The sequence below is a fragment of the Mixophyes fleayi genome, chromosome 3 (genome assembly GCF_038048845.1).
Source record: "Mixophyes fleayi isolate aMixFle1 chromosome 3, aMixFle1.hap1, whole genome shotgun sequence".
NCBI lineage: Eukaryota > Metazoa > Chordata > Amphibia > Anura > Limnodynastidae > Mixophyes > Mixophyes fleayi.
This window is the reverse complement of record NC_134404.1, coordinates 314553936-314577261: the sequence shown is the minus strand read 5'-3', so window position 1 is coordinate 314577261 and position 23326 is coordinate 314553936. Positions and strand designations below refer to the sequence as shown.

The 23326-nt window shown below is 41.3% G+C and overlaps 1 protein-coding gene across 2 annotated transcripts in view; it reads left to right on the top strand.

Moving 5' to 3' along the window:
• Positions 1-23326, top strand: part of SPTBN1 (spectrin beta, non-erythrocytic 1) — a 128272-nt gene that overhangs the window by 81503 nt on the left and 23443 nt on the right. For both annotated transcript variants that reach the window (XM_075204047.1, XM_075204049.1), the window contains 17 exons: positions 808-981; positions 1964-2055; positions 3527-3607; positions 5204-5319; positions 6147-6259; positions 7524-7711; positions 8614-8731; positions 11312-11470; positions 11940-12242; positions 12526-12679; positions 13803-14673; positions 14765-14902; positions 15036-15792; positions 16772-16974; positions 18104-18194; positions 19448-19594; positions 20284-20547. In XM_075204047.1, coding sequence (XP_075060148.1) covers positions 808-981; positions 1964-2055; positions 3527-3607; positions 5204-5319; positions 6147-6259; positions 7524-7711; positions 8614-8731; positions 11312-11470; positions 11940-12242; positions 12526-12679; positions 13803-14673; positions 14765-14902; positions 15036-15792; positions 16772-16974; positions 18104-18194; positions 19448-19594; positions 20284-20547 — 3969 coding nt within the window. The remainder of the gene's footprint in view (positions 1-807; positions 982-1963; positions 2056-3526; positions 3608-5203; positions 5320-6146; positions 6260-7523; positions 7712-8613; positions 8732-11311; positions 11471-11939; positions 12243-12525; positions 12680-13802; positions 14674-14764; positions 14903-15035; positions 15793-16771; positions 16975-18103; positions 18195-19447; positions 19595-20283; positions 20548-23326) is intronic.

Below are 23326 nucleotides of genomic sequence, written 5' to 3'. Positions count from 1 at the left end.
GATCACTCGCAGGGCCAGGCTGTGAGGGACCATGGTATTCAGATGCAGGCTCCTGAGTGTTCCCAGTCTGCACTGACCTTGTAGACCTTACAAGATTATGTAGTTAGTTCTGATTTCTTATAAAAACATTCATGCTACAATAGAGGATTTGATTGTTTATGAAGACTAGCTGGCCACAAACTTTCTTTCGGCAGTGTTGGGAAACATTTATAGCTGATGTAGAACTACATGTCCCAGCCGTCTGCAGTCTTTCTTTCCGGGGCATGTTGCCCAAGCCTGCCATGGAGGGGCACTTTTTGTATCAGTTGAACAGTCGTGTGATGGGGTATCTGTGCTTATAGATGGAAGTGTTCAAATTTGCGGGGGAGGAGGGGTGAGAATCGGACCATATAATGATACTTAACACTGTCTCTTAGTGGAGGACAACTAATGACTTGTAGAAAGTATTGATCTCCTTCTATTCCAAGTTGTTGTTTTTTGGGTTTTTTTTTTTTGCTTTTTTTTTTTTTGCTTTTTTATTTTTTTAAGGGCCCCATGTTGTGCCTTGACCTGTCGTAATAGGGAAAAACGGGTGGTTGATCTCCTGGTATTAGTCTGGGTTGGGAGATAATTACTCCTCAAAATCCACACATAACTGGAAGGCTTCCAAGTAGGCTTATAGGCTTGTTTTGTTACAAATGCTTATATTCCATTTATTTGTCTCTTCACATATGGCACTTTGTTTTTATTCCTATGTCTTAATTGTATCTCTATTGTTCCTTACTATACACGTATTGTATAATCTTTTCTTTTACATTGTTTTTATAGCCCAAACCCACCAAGGGAAGAATGCGTATCCATTGTCTGGAGAATGTGGATAAAGCTCTGCAGTTCCTGAAGGAACAAAGGGTCCATCTGGAAAACATGGGGTCACATGATATTGTTGATGGAAACCACAGACTGACCCTTGGCCTTATTTGGACCATCATCCTCCGGTTCCAGGTAAAACGCACGTTGCACATCCACCCTAGACATGCGGAATTTCACAAATTTAAACACCAAATATATTAAACGTGTGCAAGCTCTGAATTTATAGGGCCAAGCACAAACATACATAACGGTTTTTATTTTGTTCTTTATTAAAGAATCTCTGTATTGAGTAGTTACATAGGTGTATAGAATATCAATGCGGGATTGGATGTGGTAAAAGTGTCTGACTTTTTGAAGGAATTGCTGACAATATTTATTGGAGAAGGAGAAATATAGACTGTAGCTCGGAGAAATCAGGCAGGTAGCCCAAAAATATTGGATAATTCAAGAATCTGAGCTTTAGCTGATGTTCAAGTTCCAAGTAGTGAAAGCTGAGGGAATCATCCAGGGGGGGGAAATTGTGTTCCAAAAGTGACATAATGAGTTAAAAGCGGGAAGGAAGGAAAATGTATACTGGCTTGGCCCCAGGCCCCATAAAAGAAGGTCCAAGGAGGATTTAGGCCTTAAACTCCCACAAGCAAATTCTGTGATGATCCAGAGTTGGGCTAAAGAGGAAATTAAGTAGTCATTTTTGGAACATCAACCACCCAATAACATGTGGAGATCATATCCTGAATAAAAGTCTGGCCACCAATCATTTAGCTCGTAAATCCGCACCCTGTTGCCCACCTAACAGTATTTCTATGTCCCATCAGAATGGGGCATAGAAATACTGTTATGTTAGGTGGACATTAAGGGATTAAGTAATTGTTTTTTTCACATAGATACTTGTCTTTTTTATCCTTACTTGCAATTATTACCTCAGACTAATAGTACATGCCAAAATAGTTCCATCCATTGTTTTCATTTTTGTTGAGAATCTGTTAATTTTCGTTCAAATATGGGTAGATTTAGTGTCGGTGAAGTTGTTTAATTTTTTTTTTTTTTTTTTTTTAAATACATATACTGCAGTAATGTATAAAGTTTTGCCGACTGTGTTGTTTCTTTATACTAGATCCAAGATATTCGTGTAGAATCGGAAGACAACAAAGAGAAGAAGTCCGCTAAGGATGCACTGCTTCTGTGGTGCCAGATGAAGACAGCTGGGTGAGTGGAGATTAAAAGATTACCACAAAAGATCTTCTTACAGAGTTTTCTCAAAAACAATTGCTCTGGCTACAAACATATCCTTCCCTAACTGGATTACCTCAGAGCGCAAATGACTCTTATTTGGCAAAATAACCAGGATTGTGAAATGTGTGAGGAAATATACATACTCTTGGCAGCTTCGTTTGCTAATCCAGTGTGCGGTTAATTCTTGTGTGTGCACTATTATTAAGGTTTTAAGTATTCACACATCAGAGCACAAAATAAGGCTTTGTTTACTCTGAGTCAGCATTGCTAGATAAAATGCTGCATGGGGATTATTTACAAGTGTACATGTGCAGTAACCCATAGCAACCAACCAGCAAATGGCGGTGATCTTGTGCAAATTAACCACTTCAGGACCAGCGGTGGTTTACTCCTATATTATCACTGATTCAGCGATGTCGAGGAGTGAGCCAAGCAAAATGGATCCTGTCCTCATCGCAGCTCCTCACATCACAAGGTTGGGGAGGGATGCGGTCATGCAGGAGTGCGACACCTTTATCTCCATATGATGATTCTACAGTATGACACTGACAGATGTGACCTTTATAAAGGTCATTTTGCTTTATGGCAGTGTTGGCTAACCTATGACACTCCAGGTGTTGTGGAACTACAAGTAGCAGCTTATTGCTGGAAAGGTATGCTGGGACTTGTAGTTTCACAACACCTGGAGTGTCACAGGTTAGCCAACACTGCTTTATGGGGTTGAACAGCGAGTCGCATTCCTGATGTGGTTACTATGGCTTTCTACACTCTTGGGGGTAAATTTATCAAGCTGCGAGTTTCCGGCAGGTTTGAAAAATGGAGATGTTGCCTATAGCAACCAATCAGATTCTAGTTATTTATTTAGTACATTTTACAAAATGATAGCTAGAACCTGATTGGTTGCTATGGGCCAGGTCTCCAATTTTGAAACCCGCCAGAAGCTCTCCGCTTGATACATTTACCCCCTGGGCTTCTTTCAGTAAATAACTGGTATTTTATTTAGTGTTTGGAGCTATTTTTCATCCCACTTGTATTACAACAAATAAACATGCAACAAGCCCGAGGCAGGATTTGGATTGCTGTATAAAGTCATGGGTGACACTACAGTTTTGTGAACACTGTTCAAGACACAAAGGATTTTAAAGTTCTAAACTACACAATGACCCAAGTCTCAAAGCGAAAACTCTCTAATGAAAATTTGCCAAAAACCTAAATACCTAAATACAATACTGCCGTCTGAACTGGGCAGCGGTGGCTGTGGCTGACCATAACGGGTTGTAGACTTGGTCATGAGTGAGATTGGGAACTTGGCTTCAATGCTGCCATACACTGCAGTGTTGGGGTGTATCATTGTGTCACTGATGCTGAATAGAAAGACTGCTCTATGTGACGGGTCCTGCTCTATCTGTGCACATCTCATAAGTAACGTTTGTTTGTATTTCAGGTATCCGAATGTGAATATACATAACTTTACAACCAGCTGGAGGGACGGCATGGCCTTCAATGCACTCATTCATAAACACAGGTGAGAGCGCTATAAGTGTGTGCGATTTCACGGTGACCAGCAGATCTTTTGAGCTTGTTGTCTTTCTGATTTGTCTTCAGCTCCGTTTATTATGATCATAATGTTTCCTGAATGCTGACCTAATTCTTCTGATTTTCTTTTGTGTGTTTTCAAAGCGGAGCATTACTGATAGAGCATGAATTGTAATTCTTATTAGATACGTTGTAAAACGACGTCTGTCAGAGTTCATCTACAGTTTAAAATAGTTTCTGAATATCTGCCTCGGACATAACAAAGCACGGGCTGCAATATCTGGACATCAGTCTTTGAATCATTTTGTAGCGTTCACTAGAGATCAGACAAATATTTCTGTTCCCGGTTTTGCTTTTTCCCCAAAGTTAACCTTTTGTTGAATTGTGTTAGTTCCTGGAAGGTTACTTGTCTCAGAAGGCAGGTGGAATATAAAACCATTGATTTTTATTTTTTGGGGGGGATTTAATCACTCATTTAAAGGAACTCTAACCTTAGAAAAGCATTTAATAAACAATGTTCTAATATTCCTCAGTGCAGCCCAAGAGCTTAGAACGTTGTATCTGCCTTTTTCCCTAATGTTATGTTTTTGGGACATTTGGATCTGGTTGTGCCCCCCATTATACCCACTGCTTGCTGTCGTAGATTATCAGGGTTAGATGGGGTGAGACTGCCTTTTAACCTGCTGCCATTCAGGCCTATAAGGCACAGCGCCACAATGTGGCAGTGGCTGAGATGTGAGCTCTTGTTAGGTCCCGATTACACTAAATCTACCAATCCTGAGACCGCCTCCCTGGTAAAAAGTATTTTTTGCTCATTTAACCTGTGTAATATTCGAATGGAAAACAACCTGTGAAATGTACTAGTATTTTAAAGAACCAACATACATTTGTTTAATGAACATATAACAAAACTGTAAATGTGGACAGGTCACAGAGGATTGATGACCCCCTAAACCTCGTCATGAACGGGTTAAGCTATATGATGAGTGTATAAATCTGCAAGGTGGGCCTCCAGGCTTAAAAATGTTACTGTCTCAGTTTACAAAGACAACACAGATTGATAAATGAACTTTTTTTTGGAGAGGGAGCATGGGAATGATTACAATATAAGTTATCCCATTAAATGTGTAGACTAATTCTAAATGGAGCAGTGTAGTTCTAGTGTGGTCGGCTGCGAGTTCTGGCTCCTTGACTTAAACCAAAAAGGAATGTCCCTAATGAGTTCCTCCAGTCAATATATCTGTAGGCAGTTCACATTTTGTCAGGGTTAAAGGCCTTCAGAGACAGACATTCATTATATGCCAGGAAATATCCCTTATCCCCGCTATTATGTATGCTATTCATTCCTGTTATTTATCTCTAGTACTACGTCATTTTGCCACCATAGACTTTATAATTTAAACCATTTGTTGAAGATCCAAGGAAAACACTTTGAATTAGCGGCCAGGTTTCAGCAGTTCATTCTGTAACGGAATTTACCCGACAATGAACAAAGTTCATATAGATCACTCAACACGTTTAATATGTTCTATGGTATGTTGTGTTGTCACATGACTTCACCTCTGATGTTCTCTTCTCCAACCAGGCCAGACCTAATTGATTTTGATAAACTGAAGAAGTCAAACGCACACTACAATCTGCAGAATGCCTTCAACCTTGCGGAGCAGCACCTGGGCCTCACAAAGCTTCTCGATCCAGAAGGTGAAGCTTTCAATTCATACGTGCTGTCCTGAACATAAAGGGGTCGATGTCAAACCCTCTAAAGAGGAAAAGTGGAGGCGTTTCCCATAGATTCTAGAAATTGATCGATTGCTGATTGGTTGCTATGGGCAACTCCTTCACTTTTCACACTCTTAATAAATCTGCCCAAAAATGTTCATCTCAAATGAATTGACATTGCCTTTAACGGAAAATGTTGCCCTAATCTTTCAGACTTGGGGAATGTGTTTTTAGAAGTGTATTGTAAAGGTGTTTTGCACTTTCCCAGTGAACACAGTATGCTGATAGTGACCTGCGTCCTCTCCGGCCACCCTTCCTCCACTGTATTCTATGTGCACCAGTTACTTTTACTATAAATAGGACACCATGCACTATCTACTGGCAGGCAAACCTGAAACGTAGAAGTAATACAGGTATTCAGTAAAATATCTAGACATGGGGGGGTGGGTCACACTTTTGCATATTTATATGTATTGGGTAAAATGCCATAGACTAATCAGTGGAAGCGGTCATCTGGTGGCTTAGGCGTCCTAAATAACGGTAGATGATTGGCGTTACCATTTACTTTTGAATAAAATATTTTTTAAAAATACATGTATATTTCGCCTTCTACAAGAAATCTTATATAAAGTACTGATTACATGGTGCAGATCTTACTTGTCACTTTCTGACAGTTTCTCTGTTACGTGCCGCATCTACTATGGAATAATGAATACTACAATAGTTCCATATGAAAGGACTTGTGAAGCGTTAAATGTCACAGAAGAAATTTTTTTTATATCTGAATTGTCACTTGTTCTGTGTTGTAGATATCAGTGTGGACCATCCCGATGAGAAGTCCATCATTACCTACGTTGTCACATATTACCATTACTTCTCAAAGATGAAGGCTCTGGCTGTGGAAGGAAAACGTATTGGAAAAGTAAGTTACAGCATCAGCTTTTATATCAGCCAGAGCTTTTGAGATATTCAATTTTATGTTATCTGTGGTTTATACTCAGCGGGTGAAATTTGCTAATACAGTAGTTCGTTGAAAAGACTGTTACATAACTAGACCACATGTCATATTCATCTTTGTGCATAGAGAGCTCTGTGTTCATTGTGAGGCTCGTTTCTGCCCTGGATTTTATAGTTTATGGCCAAAGACTTAGGTTCTGCGGCCAGATTATTTATTCATGTTTTTCACAGACTGGTGTTGGTGTAATTATTGGTAAGTTTTATGATGATCAGCTGTTAGAACTTCCATGTTGGTGGTTTTCACACAGAACACTAAACTGGAAGTGCCTGTATAAACCATCAGTGTAACATGTATGTATAATTCAAGTATCCATTACATTCATAGGTTCAAAAGAATATTCATTATTTCTCTTAAATGGGGTTTCTTCCCCGCCATTATTTAATGCATGCGTTCTCACTGGGGACCTCTACTGGAGAGGTGTGGAAGAGGAGGCATCTGATGTATTTTCAGGATTGACAGCCAACTCCTGATTGAACAAGTGCTTTAGATATCCAATGAGGACCTGACTGTCATTTAGTCATAATGTCAAATTCCACTGCGGCTCTCCTGTAGTGCTACTGCAACAGACCAGGGGTATTAACGAGCTACATCATATAATGGTGGAGAATTCTATTGTACTGAGTTGAGTAAGAGGAGTGTAAAATCAAGATTCAAAACTTAATTTTAAAATATGCCAATTGACGTTTTCATACTGTAAAGGATCATCCTCAATCATCAACGGCTATTCATATAGCGCCACTAATTCCGCAGCGATGTACAGAGAACTTGCTCACATCAGTCCCTGCCCCATTGGAGCTTAGTCTAAATTCCCTAATATACACACACACACAGAGAGAGCCTAGAGTCAATTTGATACTACCAGTATGTTTTTGGAATGTGGGAGGAAACCAGAGCACCCGGAGGAAACCCACGCAAACATGGTGAGAACATACAAACTCCACACAGATAAGGCCATGGCTGGGAATTGAACCCATGACCCTAGTGCTGTGAGACAGAAGTGCTAACCACTTAGTCACCGTGCTGCTTCCCTATGGCCACTTATATCCTCCAGCTTAGCCTTAAGTTACATAGTTCTACACTTTATGGGCCAGTCTCTTCTGCCCTAATGATGCAGTAACGAAGAAAATCCCAGTGAAGTGTCTGCTAACAGTCCTCCGTCTACTTGCAGGTGCTGGACAATGCAATTGAAACAGAAAAGATGATTGAGAAGTATGAATCCCTGGCCTCTGACCTTCTTGAGTGGATCGAACAAACAATAATCATCCTGAACAATCGGAAGTTTGCCAACTCACTGGTTGGTGTGCAGCAGCAGCTACAAGCGTTCAACACCTACCGCACAGTGGAGAAACCACCAAAGTAAGAGAACAATCACTCTAAGCTATGGCATTAGCGGGATCCCCTGCTATGGTCACAAGAAGCACTTTATTATGGTATCATTTGCTTCCCATTGGTGGCAAATTGATGATGTCCGTCTCTCTCAGGCAGGTCCTGGTCATTATAGCCATATATGGAGAACATATGTGGAGGTTGTGTTTCTGGGCTGATGCACTGATCAAGAGAACGCTGTCTGTGTTATGTCGCCGCACCTAGTGGGTTCATAGCCTACGTTCTCCGGGTTACTGCTTCAGCCCACAAACTGCCTGCCGTGTGGTGGTCCTACACAGGGCTAACTAGACACATGTCGAGGGTACTAGTGGGCAAAGGGGCAGCGTATGCAAATTATTTAATATATTTTTAGAAAAATGCCTCCTATTGTCAGGGATGTGTGTTTTGGGAATAGGAAGATGTGGTTCACCATTAGTAATGTAGGACATAGTTACTCACCCTGCCTAAGGCTTCATTACAGTCACACATATCGGACTAGCAAAGCGATAGATAGAAACCATGACAGAGTGTATTTATTTATTGTTTTACCAATTATTGAATCCTTGGCCATTCTGAAATGAAAGTAGGGACAATCATGGGACCTGAAGTTGGCTCAGACCATAAAATCCAACCAGGAACAAAAGATGATAAAACAGTTAAAGGAAATTTTCCTGTTAATTCGCTTTCATTTGTAGTCTGAATTGCAGGGAAATAAAAATATGTATTGTGGGTGGGAAAATATAGGGACTGTCCTGGGAAAATCAGGAGCTCTGTTTATGAGTTACGGTTGTAATAATGGCAAATAACTAGTAGAATACTAAAGGTGTGGGGCGCTGTGTGTGGTGCGTGTATGTACAACGCAGCGGTGTAACTGGCTCTCTGTATGGCTTTAGATTTACAGAGAAAGGAAACCTGGAAGTGCTGCTCTTTACCATTCAGAGTAAAATGCGGGCGAACAACCAGAAAGTGTACCTGCCACGCGAGGGCAAACTCATCTCAGACATCAACAAGGTGAGCAGTGATGTGTTAGTTACTGGTCAGTCAGTACGTTGTCTTTGGGGGTTTGTTGGTTTTTTTTTTTGCTCAAAGTAAGAATCGCCCTTTAAACTCTGATTTTGCCCATTTGTTCTTTAATGAAGCCCCGCCCACTTGTCACATGACTCACATGAAGGATGGCTGTCAGTATTGGGATTATCTTATGCAGGCAGCATGTCTCTTGTTGTACATGTAATGGGACTTCCCTTCATTATCCTACTGACTTTACCCCTCTAGGTGACATTTACACAGAAATGTTGGCTGCATTTAGGACAATGCACATCTTATACACTTGTAATCTCTATGTCCTTTTGCAGGTTACAGAAGCTGGTGAATCAATTGTAAAATAGTACTTAAGTTTCTCACGTGATGCCTTTCATTACATCGTTATTTACTGAGACCTATCGCTGAGCATTTGGGGTAGACACCAGCAAGAGTCTGGAAGTCTATTTTTAATACAATATTGTAACCTCGCCCCTTTCCTCCTCTTACCTCCCCTCTGCCTAGCCCCCTCTCCCTCACCACTATTCCTCTATTTGCACGTAATATTCCCCTCCCTGTGTTTTTGTTTTTATATCTGTATCTTTTTTTTTTTTTTTCTTTCTTTGAATATCCCCCCCCTTCTTCCCCCTTCTTCCCCCACTGTCTCCCCATAACCTGGCATTGGAATATATTCTGTTTATGCTCATATTTGTTTATCTGTATCTTCTGTTTGTTTCCTTGTATGTTATCCCTCTGCTTATAAAGCTCAGTAAAGCAGTTATGTTCCAAAAAAATAATAATTAAAAATAACATTGTAGATGTCTGTCAAGAAAATCGGAGCCTAGAATTGTATTTGTTTAGCCACTTCCCCTTATTACCATATCCTCTCTGACCTCCACTTCTGTATATTCTCTTGGCTCAGTGCTTCTCAGCCTCCATGTAAGAGCGTACTCTGTGTGCTTCTCAGCCTCCATGTAAGAGCGTGCTCTGTCATATTATTGGAAGCTGAAGGTGCTCGCCTAACAGCAAGGCATCACATGACCTTGACTGCTCTTGGTCCATCTGAGGCCAACACTTGTTATATTAGACAACCTTCCAGCTATGAAGAGCTGACAGAACACGCTCTGTCACATGGAATTTAAGAAAATGCTGGTGTTTCAATACAGTACATGATGTCAGGTGGAGGAGACATGGTGATAAAAGGATGTGGATATATGCAAATAAAAAATAAATCAGACATCCGCACTTGTTGTTTAGCTATGGATTGTGACTGAATTTGTTTTGTCTAAGTGCTAACTTAGCAACACAGAAATATTTTTTTATGTATTAGTGTTTTGTTGGGGTTTTCCCCATTGTCTCAGTGAGATCTTCTAAGCAACCTTCTATTCTCCAATTATTTTTGAACTACAACACTGACTGTAGTTTGTCAGATATACAGCTGTCTGCTCTACAGTGACAGTAATAGCTGAAACTCCGTTTTCCTTACACTTGTGTGGAATCCTCTACACCATTGGTTCCCTCCCTTTCTGCCATCACCGATGCCACATGACATTTAATCTTTCCACCTATACACTATGAACAGAGTAATATAGCACAATGTAATGCACCAGTGATGACGATGAATTGATTCTCATGAATATTGGCTCAGCTCACAAAATGGCTTCCACCTATGTGTGTACACTTTTAGTGGCAAGATCTATCAATGGGCGATAATGTTCAGTAGTTCAAATCTCTCGCAGTTCACTCCCCAAACTTTCCAATCTATGAAACATTGATTTATTTTAAAATTGGGCGATTTGGGGAAATTTTTACTCGGGTGAGCAAAATAGACAGCGTTCCTATTCATCAGAATAGACCATGCATTTCAGTGGGAGCAGAACGCTTATTAAATGTGTTGCCTTTAGAAATTAATGGGAAGCGCTCAGCCAATCACAAGCAATGTATACCTGCTGGCCACCTGTGATTGGCTGAGAAGTTACTGACCTCCAGCCCCATTGATAACAGTGGGGCTAGGGTTAAGCAGTTAAATCCTAACGTTCCAGTGTTCCTGCATGCTCTGTGTCTCAGGGCATGCTGGCACTTGTAGTTCTAAAAGGCCAAGCAAGCACTGGCTGCCATGGCATGCTAAAACTCGTAGAAGTTCCTGCAATTTACCTAGTAAGCAAATTATATTAGCTGACTAGATTTGCAGCTGACATTCTTACTATAGCTAATTCGGACCCCCCCCAATACATTTTATAAGAAGACGCCCCATCAGAGGTTGAAAAGAGCACGTCCTCTCAAAGATTACATCAAGAGCCTCTTGTCCAAGTTTGGGGCTTCTTTACAGTTCTAAGATATATGACAGTACTGTTGGCTACAGAGATCAGTGCAGCCATATTGGCGGAAATATTGAATGGCACAAATAAAATCCATGTTCATGGTGCTGATTGCTGCAATGTGTTAGAGATTAATCTTCTGTTTTATGAGCGTTGGCAATTCACTCCGTCTTATGCTGTTGTCTTCTGTTTGTTTGTTTTTTAGATATATTCTTGATCTCCAAATAAAAACTTTTTTTTTATCCCTTGTGCCCAGGCCTGGGAAAGACTGGAAAAAGCTGAACATGAGCGAGAACTGGCACTGCGAAATGAGCTGATCCGACAGGAGAAACTGGAACAACTTGCACGAAGATTTGATCGCAAGGCAGCTATGAGAGAGACCTGGCTCAGCGAGAACCAGCGTCTGGTGTCTCAGGTATGATCTCATCCACAGTTGGACACGCTGGTGATTACGGAAGGACGGGTTCTGATATTTTTTTTTCTAGAGTGAGGGAGTTGAATTTCATGGATAAACAACTAAAATATAACTTTCCTCGTTTAAGAGATACTAATGGCATATGCAAATATGTATATCTGGTCGGTTTTATAAGTGGGTAAATCGCTTGTTCCAAGTTTAATCTCTGACTATCTTTATGATCTATGGAAAATTGCAGCTTCTTGCTGTTATAGTGATTGTCAGCTAATCTTATTAACCGATAGCCTATCGCTCCTGGTCCTATATCCAGAAGCCATGATGTGCCCTAATATGGTAACATAATGGTCCCAGGTGCTGTAATTGCCAGTCCTCCCTCACTGAAGTCTTGCATCTGCTCACACATCCCAAGTAGTAAAAGGATCTCCCTTATTTTGCAATAGTGCTGTATTTCTTGCTTTAAATGTTACAGGATAACTTTGGTTTTGACCTCCCTGCTGTGGAAGCCGCCACCAAGAAGCACGAGGCCATTGAAACGGACATTGCCGCTTATGAAGAGCGTGTGCAGGCGGTGGTGGCCGTGGCACGAGAACTGGAAGCAGAAAACTACCATGACATAAAACGCATCACTGCTCGCAAGGACAACGTCATCCGCCTCTGGGAGTACCTCTTGGAGCTCCTGCGGGCACGGCGACAGCGTCTGGAAATGAACCTTGGCTTGCAGAAGGTTTTCCAAGAGATGCTCTACATTATGGACTGGATGGACGAAATGAAGGTACGTTGTTGGTTCAACCAGTTCTCTAATGTGGCTTCCTTTGTGAAGTCGTAAATATATTGAGACATCGGTCACTGTAGTAATCGCATCTGTCTTTACCAAAAAAAGGTCTCATGGACAAAACTGTTCTACTGTAATGCTGCCAATAAAGAAGTATTGCTAATTAAAACGAAGTTGGCACACTGAGAAGATTGATTGTAAATAGTTGATGTTTGTTGTTCCCTGTACGAATGTGTACTCTGTTATCAAATTAATGTAATGAATTTGCCTCCCTTCTATATAGGTGCTTTTATTGTCTCAAGATTACGGGAAACATTTGCTGGGGGTTGAGGACCTGTTACAGAAACATGCCATGGTAGAGGCAGACATTGGCATTCAGGCAGAGCGGGTGCGGGGTGTTAATGCATCGGCTCAGAGATTTGCCACTGGAGGAGAAGGTAAAACGTCACACTCGTTACAGCGTTAGTCTGATTAAAACCAAAATGCCTATGTAATTGTTGAAAGTGATCTTTCTTATTAATAAGTGTTACTTAACAGGAATCTAGGTAGAATACTTCATTATTAAGATAATATCAATATGTTACTGAGCATTGGTGTGATAGTGGTTTATGGCATAGACCCTGTAGCAAACCAGACGAGCTTCTTACTTTAATGGAAATGGTCATCACAGAATTATAGCCAATTGGAGTGTGCTACTGAATAGAAATAATTACTTTGTCTATATTGTTGCTGTAGATTCATGCTAAACACAGAAGGAAAGTGCACACGATGTACCTGATCTTATTCTTACTTATTGCCACGTTTCAATGAAAGTGTCTTTAAGACCAAGGTCAAATATAACTATTTGGAGACTTTAATACTTTACCTGAAAAAAACACTGATCCCATTAGTCCTATTTACAGAATTAGGAGTTTAGTGTACTGATTAGAAGTTGTATTTTACCAGTACATACTAATGCGCTTTCTCAGTGTTCTTCCCAGCACCTATTTCCCGGGTGCTCCCCCTGGCTGATTTTTCTTGCCATCCGGCTCTTGGAGCCCAGCAAAGTCGTAATATAATAAATAAACCATTGTTTCTCCTATTAGAATAGGCACTATGTGAGCACTACAGTCAGCAGTGTGTGTTACACCACTGACCACCGGTCTGACCAGTCCTGGCGTGTGGGTAATACCTTCAACATTTTTCATTATCATTACACTGCCACCACCTGGGTGCTTCCTAAAGCCACCCGGCTTGCAAAATTTTCTGGGGAGAACACTGTAGTTGTTTTACTATGCAGTCTGTTGTGATCAAGCAGAGTTTAGTTTCAGTATGTATTGCTGAACATTATCATTTTGAATCTTGTTTTAGCGCTTATTCTTAGGTGCTTTCTTAAGGTAGATAATATCAGTTATTATTGAAATAGTTTAATGGCAGTCCCTATAATAAAGATCACCTTCTTATTTTTTTGTCTAGTTTTCAATGGGCATATGGTGCTTCTGTAATGTATTATATTAAACGTTCAAGGAATAAATTGCAACTATAAATCCATTTACACTTTGTTTTGGACTTTTCGTGTAGGTTATAAACCCTGCGATCCACAAGTTATCCGGGACCGGGTGGCCCATATGGAGTTTTGCTACCAAGAACTATGTCAACTGGCATCTGAAAGACAAGCACGTTTGGAGGAGTCAAGGCGTCTGTGGAAGTTTTTCTGGGAAATGGCAGAAGAGGAGGGATGGATCCGAGAAAAGGAACAGATCTTATCTTCTGATGACTACGGAAAGGATTTGACCAGTGTTATCCGTCTACTTTGCAAACACAAAGCATTTGAAGACGAGATGAGTGGAAGGAGTGGTCACTTACTGCAGACCATCAAGCAAGGAGAAGAGATGATTGCTGAGGAACACTTTGGATCTGAGAAAATTAGAGAGCGGATAGAGGATATTCAGGAACAATGGGCTCACCTTGAGCAGCTGTCTGCTGTTAGAAGAAAAAATCTAGACGAAACATCAAGTTTCCATCAGTTCCAGGCCGATGCTGATGACATTGATGCCTGGATGTTGGACATCTTGAGGATTGTGTCCAGCAATGATGTTGGACATGATGAATATTCTACTCAGTCCCTAGTAAAGAAACACAAGGATGTAGCTGAAGAAATTGGAAGTTACAGATCCACCATTGATGCTTTACATGAGCAAGCTGCTGCCCTTCCTGAGGAGCAGTTTGAGTCTTCAGATGTGCAGAGCAGATTGTCTGGAATAGAAGAGAGATACAAGGAACTAGCTGAGCTGACACGGCTTCGGAAACAGGCTCTGCAGGATGCCCTCACTCTGTACAAGATGTTTAGCGAAGCTGATGCATGCGAGCTATGGATTGATGAGAAGGAGCAGTGGTTGAACAATATGCAAATCCCAGAGAAACTGGAAGATCTTGAGGTTATTCAGCACAGGTAACCATTGTTTCAACGCAGTCCTTGTGCCTGTTGTCTACAAATCGTTTTAAAAAAAAATATGTTTAACATCGCTCTGTTCTAATTTTAGATTTGAAAGCTTGGAGCCAGAAATGAACAATCAGGCTTCACGGGTAGCTGTTGTGAACCAAATTGCTCGTCAATTGATTCACAGTGGACATCCAAGTGAGAAAGAAATCAAAGCACAGCAAGACAAGTTGAACACCAGGTGAGTTTGGAAATACAGTCCTACAAAAATGTGCTTTGATTAAGGGTTCTTGTACATAAGACATTTTTCTTTCCTCTGAGCAATCAGTTCTGCTCATACTTCATGTTCACGGAATCCTTTTGTTTTGTATTAGATGGAGTCAGTTCAGAGAACTGGTTGATAGAACGAAAGATGCCCTGAGTTCAGCTCTTAGTATTCAGAACTACCATCTTGAGTGCAATGAGACAAAATCCTGGATCAGGGAAAAGACCAAAGTCATCGAGTCCACTCAGGAGCTGGGTAATGACTTGGCCGGAGTTATGGCTCTCCAGAGGAAGTTAACCGGTATGGAACGTGACTTGGCCGCCATTGAGGCCAAATTGACAGATCTTCAGAAAGAGGCTGAGAAATTGGAAGCTGAGCATCCAGACCAAGCTCAAGCCATCATGAATAGACTGGCAGAGATTAATGAAGTGTGGGAAGAGATGAAAACAACCCTGAAGAACAGAGAAGAGTCTCTTGGAGAAGCCAGCAAGCTCCAGCAGTTCCTGCGTGAACTAGATGATTTCCAGTCCTGGTTATCGAGGACCCAGACAGCTATTGCCTCAGAAGATATGCCAAACACTCTAGCTGAAGCCGAGAAGCTGCTTACTCAGCATGAAAATATTAAAAACGAAATTGACAACTATGAGGAAGATTACCAGAAGATGAGGGACATGGGTGAGATGGTAACACAGGGACAGACGGACGCACAGTACATGTTCTTGCGTCAGCGTCTTCAGGCTCTTGACACCGGATGGAACGAGCTTCATAAAATGTGGGAGAACAGGCAAAACCTCTTGTCTCAATCCCATGCTTACCAGCTCTTCTTAAGAGATACCAAGCAAGCGGAAGCTTTTCTTAATAACCAGGTGTGTATTTGTCACATCATTTCATATGTAATATTACATCCTATGCATTTTCATATCTATAGCCATTTTCCAGATACAGGTTAATTTATTGATTTGTTCATGTTCTCCTGGTACTTTCACTAAATATATTAATCTTTTTGGCTTTTATCTGCAACTGTCAGACATGTATTGTTCTGGGATAGACTGCAGCTCTGCTCTGCTCTTCTCTCCTCCTCCTCCTCCTCCTCCTCCTCCTCCTCCTCCTCCTCCTCCTCCTCCTCCTCCTCCTCCTCCCCCCCCCTCCCCCTCCTCCCCTCCCCCTCCCCCTCCCCCCCTCCCCCTCCTCCCCTCCCCCTCCCCCTCCCCCTCCCCCTCCCCCTCCTCCTCCCCCTCCTCCTCCCCCTCCTCCTCCCCCTCCTCCTCCCCCTCCCCCTCCTCCTCCCCCTCCTCCTCCCCCTCCTCCTCCTCCCCCTCCTCCTCCCCCTCCCCCTCCCCCTCCCCCTCCCCCTCCTCCACTCCCCCTCCCCCTCCTCCACTCCCCCTCCTCCACTCCCCCTCCTCCACTCCCCCTCCTCCACTCCCCCTCCTCCTCTTCCTCTTCCTCTTTCTCCCTCTCCCTCTCCCTCTCCCTCTCCCTCTCCCTCTCCCTCTCCCTCTTCTCTCGGAGAAAACTGGCTGAAGCTATTGTAATGGAAGTCAGAAGACACGGGCATAGAGATTAATTCTTGCTCTTATGCTGTGTCTTACCCACTCTTTTGCGTTGTTCCCAAAACCGTATGTTCTACCTAACTGCGCATATTTGATTGTTTACTGTAATGTTGCATTTAGTGTTTTGTTGTAGTAGTGGCTTGCTGTTGAACAGTGGATGTTTAATATTCTGTTTCATAACATATAATATGTAGAAGCTGGATTAAATGATACAACCAAATATACAGATACAAAAGAAAGTTCTCCTCCCCCCGTTTTGTGATAAGTTCATTCTTTTTTTATTCCGATAAAGGAATATGTCTTAGCACACACCGAAATGCCAAATAATTTGGAAGCTGCCGAAGCCGCCATCAAGAAGCAGGAAGACTTCATGACCACCATGGATGCCAGTGAGGAAAAGATTAACGCAGTGGTAGATACTGGAAGGAGATTGGTCAATGACGGAAACATCAACTCGGATAAAATTGAAGAAAAAGTTGATTCTATTGACGATCGGTAAGGTTGTCCTTCTGATTTTCCATCACATGTGATTTACTATTATCCAGTTATACTAGCGGTGTGCGTCTGTTTCTAAAGTAGAACTCTACCCAGCTACACATTTCTCTTCCAACTAAGTCATCCCTCCGGTACCTGGTTTAAATGACAGAACCTCCCTTCGCCTCACTGTTTTGTGATCCCAAGTAAAGAGAAAAGGGGTAGATTGAACCTTGGGGGACGATTGTTAACGAGTGAGAAACTTTGCAGGTATATCAGTCACTTAAAAATAGATGCACACTGCTAGTTTAACTAGACAGCAGTAAGTATGGAGGTGGTTGACCCATGACAATTTGCAGCTCTTTGAAGGGTTGGCTCCTTTAAGCGTACCTGTCATCATGAGAATACATTTACATTCAATGATATGTTTAAAAATTATTCATTGATGTTTGTTTAAGATCTGCTTACTTTTTTTTTAGTTATTCCTATTTTCCATCTGGAATTTTCTTCTAATGTCAGTGGCTCTAGTATGCAAATTAGTGGTCGGGCGGATTCAGCAGCATTCCGTAAAGGTAGCATCTGACACTACCTAGGAGGGAGGATGTGAAAAGATCAAATAGATTTAGATATAGTTTTATGTAGGGATGCCAAGCCCCTTTCAGTAGGCATGAGGAGAACATTCCACTAGTACTAAATATCAGCTGTCCAAATAGAAAACCAAATCATGCAGCATTCGCCTATTTAATAATGATCAGGTTTGCAGACATGGTCATTATTGCAGTTGTGGTTGCTGATTCTTGGGTCCAGGGGAAATTCATATTTCCACTCTGCAGATCTTGAGCAGGAAGCATTTTGTCTAATAAGTGCAAAGGAAAACTGTTTCTATTGGAAATAGGAGCAGCATTCATGATCTTTAAATATTAAGTGATCTTCAACATACGGTGAAATAAATATTCTAAATTCCATAGACATGTGTTTTCTTACAAATATTGCTCCTTAAATCCCTCCCATTTACTCATCATTGGGTACTGGCGGATGTTTATTGGCTTTTACTGTCCATATTCTATCGCGGCTTTATAACATTTTTTTTATAAAAACACAAATTTATTAGTTCTATCTTTTCATCAACATTTTGGTCCTTTATTTTAAGACATAAGAGGAATCGAGAGGCGGCAAATGATCTTTTGACACGTCTCAAGGACAACAGAGAGATGCAGAAGTTTCTGCAGGATTGCCAAGAGGTGAGTTGTGTTTTCTGTACTTCACACCTTCAGCTCTGCTGACCTGCACTGGCAGAATGAGTGACAGCGCTGCGGAATCAGTGGCGCTATATAAATAAATGGTGATGATGACATCCATGTCCAGCTTTGGAGAATGCGGCAAATTCCTCCTGCTGAATTCGCTATAGATGTATAGCTGGGAACGTCTTTCTACAAAGCAGATTGAATAGATAATGGTGACGTTCTGTGAACCACTGTCTACTATTTCATACATATATGTCATGTATGTGATGAGCAGATAGCTATGCTTATTATTTATTTAGAGCATAAATTAAACCGTTTTGTGCCTAAATCGATGACCTAATAGAATTTCGCTAGTTACAGACACTGTCATGGACACGTGATGCAGTGTGCACGTATGTACTGTAAACCGAATCAACCAATCGGATATTTGCTACTGCTTGAAAAATAAAAACAAATATTTGATTGGCTGGTGTTACAGCACATGTTTTTATAATATTGAATAAGATACAAGGAGCATTACTTAGGAATTGTCTACTAGTGCTGCTTTATACAAGTTTATGCTTGGAAGTTCAAATTAGATCAACAAATTGAAAAATAGTGCAGGGTTTTTAGTTGTGCATGTTGAGGATTAGGACTTATTGATTTCACACTGACCATGCTCTGCAGCTTCTAATGGCTCCAGGGTGATTATTAGATTGGTATATTCCAGTCTACTTAACTCAGAATAGACATGCTGTACATCAGACTGCATCATGATAGAGGGGCGCCTGTCACTGTGCATGGTTAACGTCTCAGGTGTCCCATAGTATCCGTATATTAATGATGTATGGACTCTACAAGAAGCTGTGTATTTATTTATTTATGAGCTCCGGGGGGTGGGTGGAATGGATTAAAGTCAGATTCCTTCGTGAAGTTGTCACATGCAGGTGCTGACTAATACCACGCTCTGCCTTAAAAGCAAGTTACTCTTTACATTTTCAGTGTATTTTAATCCTGCATAGCGTGAAAATGCAGCACTGCAAATGATCAGCAGCTCCTAAGAGACATAGGAGCCTATTGTTGTCCAAAAAGAGATGGATGTGTGATATATTGGATCCTAGTTTCATATTTAAGCATATCTAAAATGTTCCATATGGTTTGGTTTATTTGTAGATTTAATATGCTCCAGATGTCTCCAACAGTCAATGTGTTTTTTATTAATAACATTGCCAGTATTTTATGATTAATTACATTTTTCCCCTGTCTTTCAGCTGTCCTTGTGGATTAATGAGAAAATGCTCACTGCTAGGGATATGTCTTATGATGAGGCTAGGAACTTACACAGTAAATGGCTCAAGCACCAGGCTTTCATGGCCGAACTGGCTTCCAACAAGGAATGGTTGGACAAAATAGAGAAGGTAATGCGCTACAATTACTGGACGTAAATGGAGTTGGAAAGCATCTCGCATGCCTAAAGAACTAGCTGTCCTTTACGTAAGCTTGCAGCTGTGTGAGGCCTCAGTAACGTACTGTGCGCCAAGCTCTCAACAGCAGCTCGTCGGAATGTTCAGTGTGTGACTTCAGTCTGCTGTATCGGAACGTTCTGAGTGGCTTTAGTCATTGCTGTGACATCGCAACCGCATCTCGTAGCCTATCTGCTGAGTTTTCTAATTGTTTCGCAGGGGTCATGACCCCAGAGAATTCTCTGCATAAGGCTGAAACTCCACAAATTGTATCTATATATACAAGGTGATCTGTACCATCCTTTATATAATGCAAACGTGTTTTGCAGTGCTGTATGTTGGGCACATGCACCAAATGAGTTTGAAATCTAATTTCGCTACCACAAGAGTAAGAAAACTCACACCAGGGCCAAATGAGTCAGCTGCTAAGTAACCTAAAATTATGTCTTTTGGAACCAGAATTCTCAGAGTAAATGCATTTGAACGCAGGCTGAACTCCTCTTGTATAACACCCTGGTCAGAATTGAACACAAGGCTATGCTGCTGTGACTGCTGATCACTGTGCGCTGCTCTCAACGTAACATTTCTAAGAGCTTTCCACTAAATGGTTTTATAAGCAATTGTATTTCCTTACTATATTGTAGGAAGGTAACCAGCTGATGGCAGAGAAGCCAGAAACCGAGGCCGTAGTGAAAGAGAAGATGACAGCCTTGCACAAAATGTGGGAAGAACTTGAATCCACCACGCAGACAAAAGCCCAGAGGCTTTTTGATGCCAACAAAGCTGAACTGTTCACTCAGAGCTGTGCAGATTTGGACAAGTGGCTCCACGGGTTAGAGAGCCAGATTCAGTCTGACGACTATGGAAAAGATCTCACCAGTGTTAATATTCTCCTGAAGAAACAGCAGGTGAGTGAGCGGCTGATGTGGAACTTCAATCCAGTACCTATAAATTTGATTTAGAAGTTGTTGCAAAGAAAACGGTGCCGTGAATAGTAGGCCCTTTTACCATTAAAGTGTACCCAAGGAGGGTGGCATCAGACAGTCACCTAGGGCCCCAATGGTTAGGCGGCACCTAAAACACTCATTGAGTACCATAACTTCTCTCATTACGCTTTTTTAATGGTCTCACAAAGCCCCCTCAGTGAGCACCGGTCACTGCTGCTTTTCCATATCTGTAATATGCTGGGAGAGTGGGGCTATGATGTCACAGCTCGGCACCACATTCCCAGTCTGCGGAACAGGAAATAACCACACCCATCTACTATGGGTAGAAGAAACGGGTATGCAGGGCATTACCTCCTAGGAGGTGGGGGTGCCACTTAGGGCACCCACAGAGCTTCTGTCAGCCCTGAAACTAGGGTACGTATCGATCCACAAAATGGCTGCCTCCATAATGAGTCAGCAACAGGTACACTTTAAAATGAAACGCACTTTGCTCGTTGTCTCAAAACAGCTTTCCATGGTTATAAAAGTCAAACCTAATCTTGGTTGAGTGAAATGTAAACTTCAGATCTAATTTAAACAACAATTCTTTTACTAAATATTTAAATACATAATATTTAAATTCACATTTTAAATACATAATGACCGGAATACTCTGTAGCTTTGTGACCAGACACATTTCAGCATTTTGCTATGTGCTGGGTAAATGACCAATAATTTTTTTTTTATTTATTTTTTTACATGTTTTGGTGTTAGAGTAGTAGTCATGGTTTTGTTTGTTTTCTCCCAGCAGGGCTTTAGTTTGGTAACTTTTTTTAAATTCCCCATTTTTTTTGTAGGGCCCTTAAATCTAAATTGGATGACAATGGGGGAGGGGGGGGCAAACTCAATATTATTTTCAGATAATTAGCTCGCTATTACAATTATGTACCTCTGTTTACTTATTTGGATATTTAATATGAGTAGTTTTCTCCAGTTTAGGGAAAGTTATAAGGGAGGGGGGTTATCAGAATATAGGTCAGACTAGATTTTGGGTAGCTACATATTATTAACAGTTTAACTAAAATGCTTATTTGATATATTTTACCCTAATAGCCAATCTGTGTAGTTCTAGATCCAGTAGTTCTCTCTCTGCAGTAAGTACTGCATCCTGTATACACTGCACCACGTTCTATAGAACACTGCTTGCTGACCACTCTATTATTTCTGCACAGTAAATGCTGACGGTCTCTCTGGAGTGACAGTTTGGCTCCAGACATGATGCCACACTTAGTAGCATATCATTGTCATTCCCATGCCCTTGTAAAAACATGGTGCATAGGGGTAAAGTTTGTTACCAGCCGCAAAGGGGTGGTCATTTCATGGGCTAATACTTTTTATTGCAATATACAACAAGGATGGCTCTGAAAGAAATATACTGTAGTTTACATCTGTCTTCTGTGGGCATAAGATTAATCGACATGTGAATAAACTGTGGTGGGGACACGGCCCTGGTTTCTGCATAGGTTAGTCTCGCCCAACTACAAAATCTGACTCTCTGGCTTGATTATAAACACATTATCAACGCTAGAATAAAACCACTTACATAAGAGGGAGATAGCCAAGAGTGTGAAAAGCTTTGTATTACTGAATAATATACATGTCTGAAGTGTTCCTACTTTACAAAAAAGTCCCTCATGCAGTATCACAGCAGCAGGCTGCCATGTTTGGAGGGAGGAGCTTCTCTAACTAAGCAGACAGGGTCTGAATTACAACTTTGCAGCCTTGCTATGTAGAATTGCACTGTGCAGATTGCAGAATTCATACTCTGGACCAGTGATGTCACATAAACTGAGATTACTTCTCTTTTGAGATCCCAGAAGGTCACAATCCTGATATGGAACTTTAGCACTGAACAATGTGTTTTACTCCCCATGGTTCAATTGTGGAGTTTAGTAGACCTTTGGCTGGCTGGATTATACAATGAATATGGATTGTGCTCCACCATCTAGATTCTTGTGTGCACATTACATGACTTCCCTCCCCATCATCATCATCATTTATTTATATAGCGACACTAATTCCGCAGTGCTGTACAGGGAACTCACATCAGTCCCATTAGGGCTTACAGTCTAAATTCCCTAACATACACACACATACAGACCGAGACAGACTAGGGTCAATTTGTTAGCAGCCAATTAACCTACCAGTATGTTTTTGGAGTGTGGGAGGAAACCGGAGGAAACCCACGCAAACACAGGGAGAACATACAAACTCCTCACAGATAAGGCCATGGTCCCCATATGTGAAGGAAGCAAGCTATAGCTAATTCTGCCGCTGTTATTTGATAAAATCTGTATTTTGTGATATATATTCTGTTGATGAAATTCACAAATCACATAGATACTGACACATTGGATCTCCAGAGGAGTAGAAGTGATGTAATGACTGATGTAACTAGATAGTTACTGTGGTCTGTAATATATTTATTCCCTCTTCTGTCAGAGGGACCCAGCCTGCCTTCACATGAACATCATTACAGGAGTCAGGCTAGTAATTGAATTCGATAATTGTCTGGTTGGATGACCTTTTCTACATCTCATACAGAACGTCCTCTGTGCACTCTTTATTGTAATTGAAAGGAGATGGGTGAGAGAAGCTCCATTTGTTGTCCCCTTTTTAAAAAGAAAAATGCTGGTTTAAAGACCGTTCCTATGTTCCCATATACAATGTGAGCCCACCTGCCCTGACAGTGTCCCACATA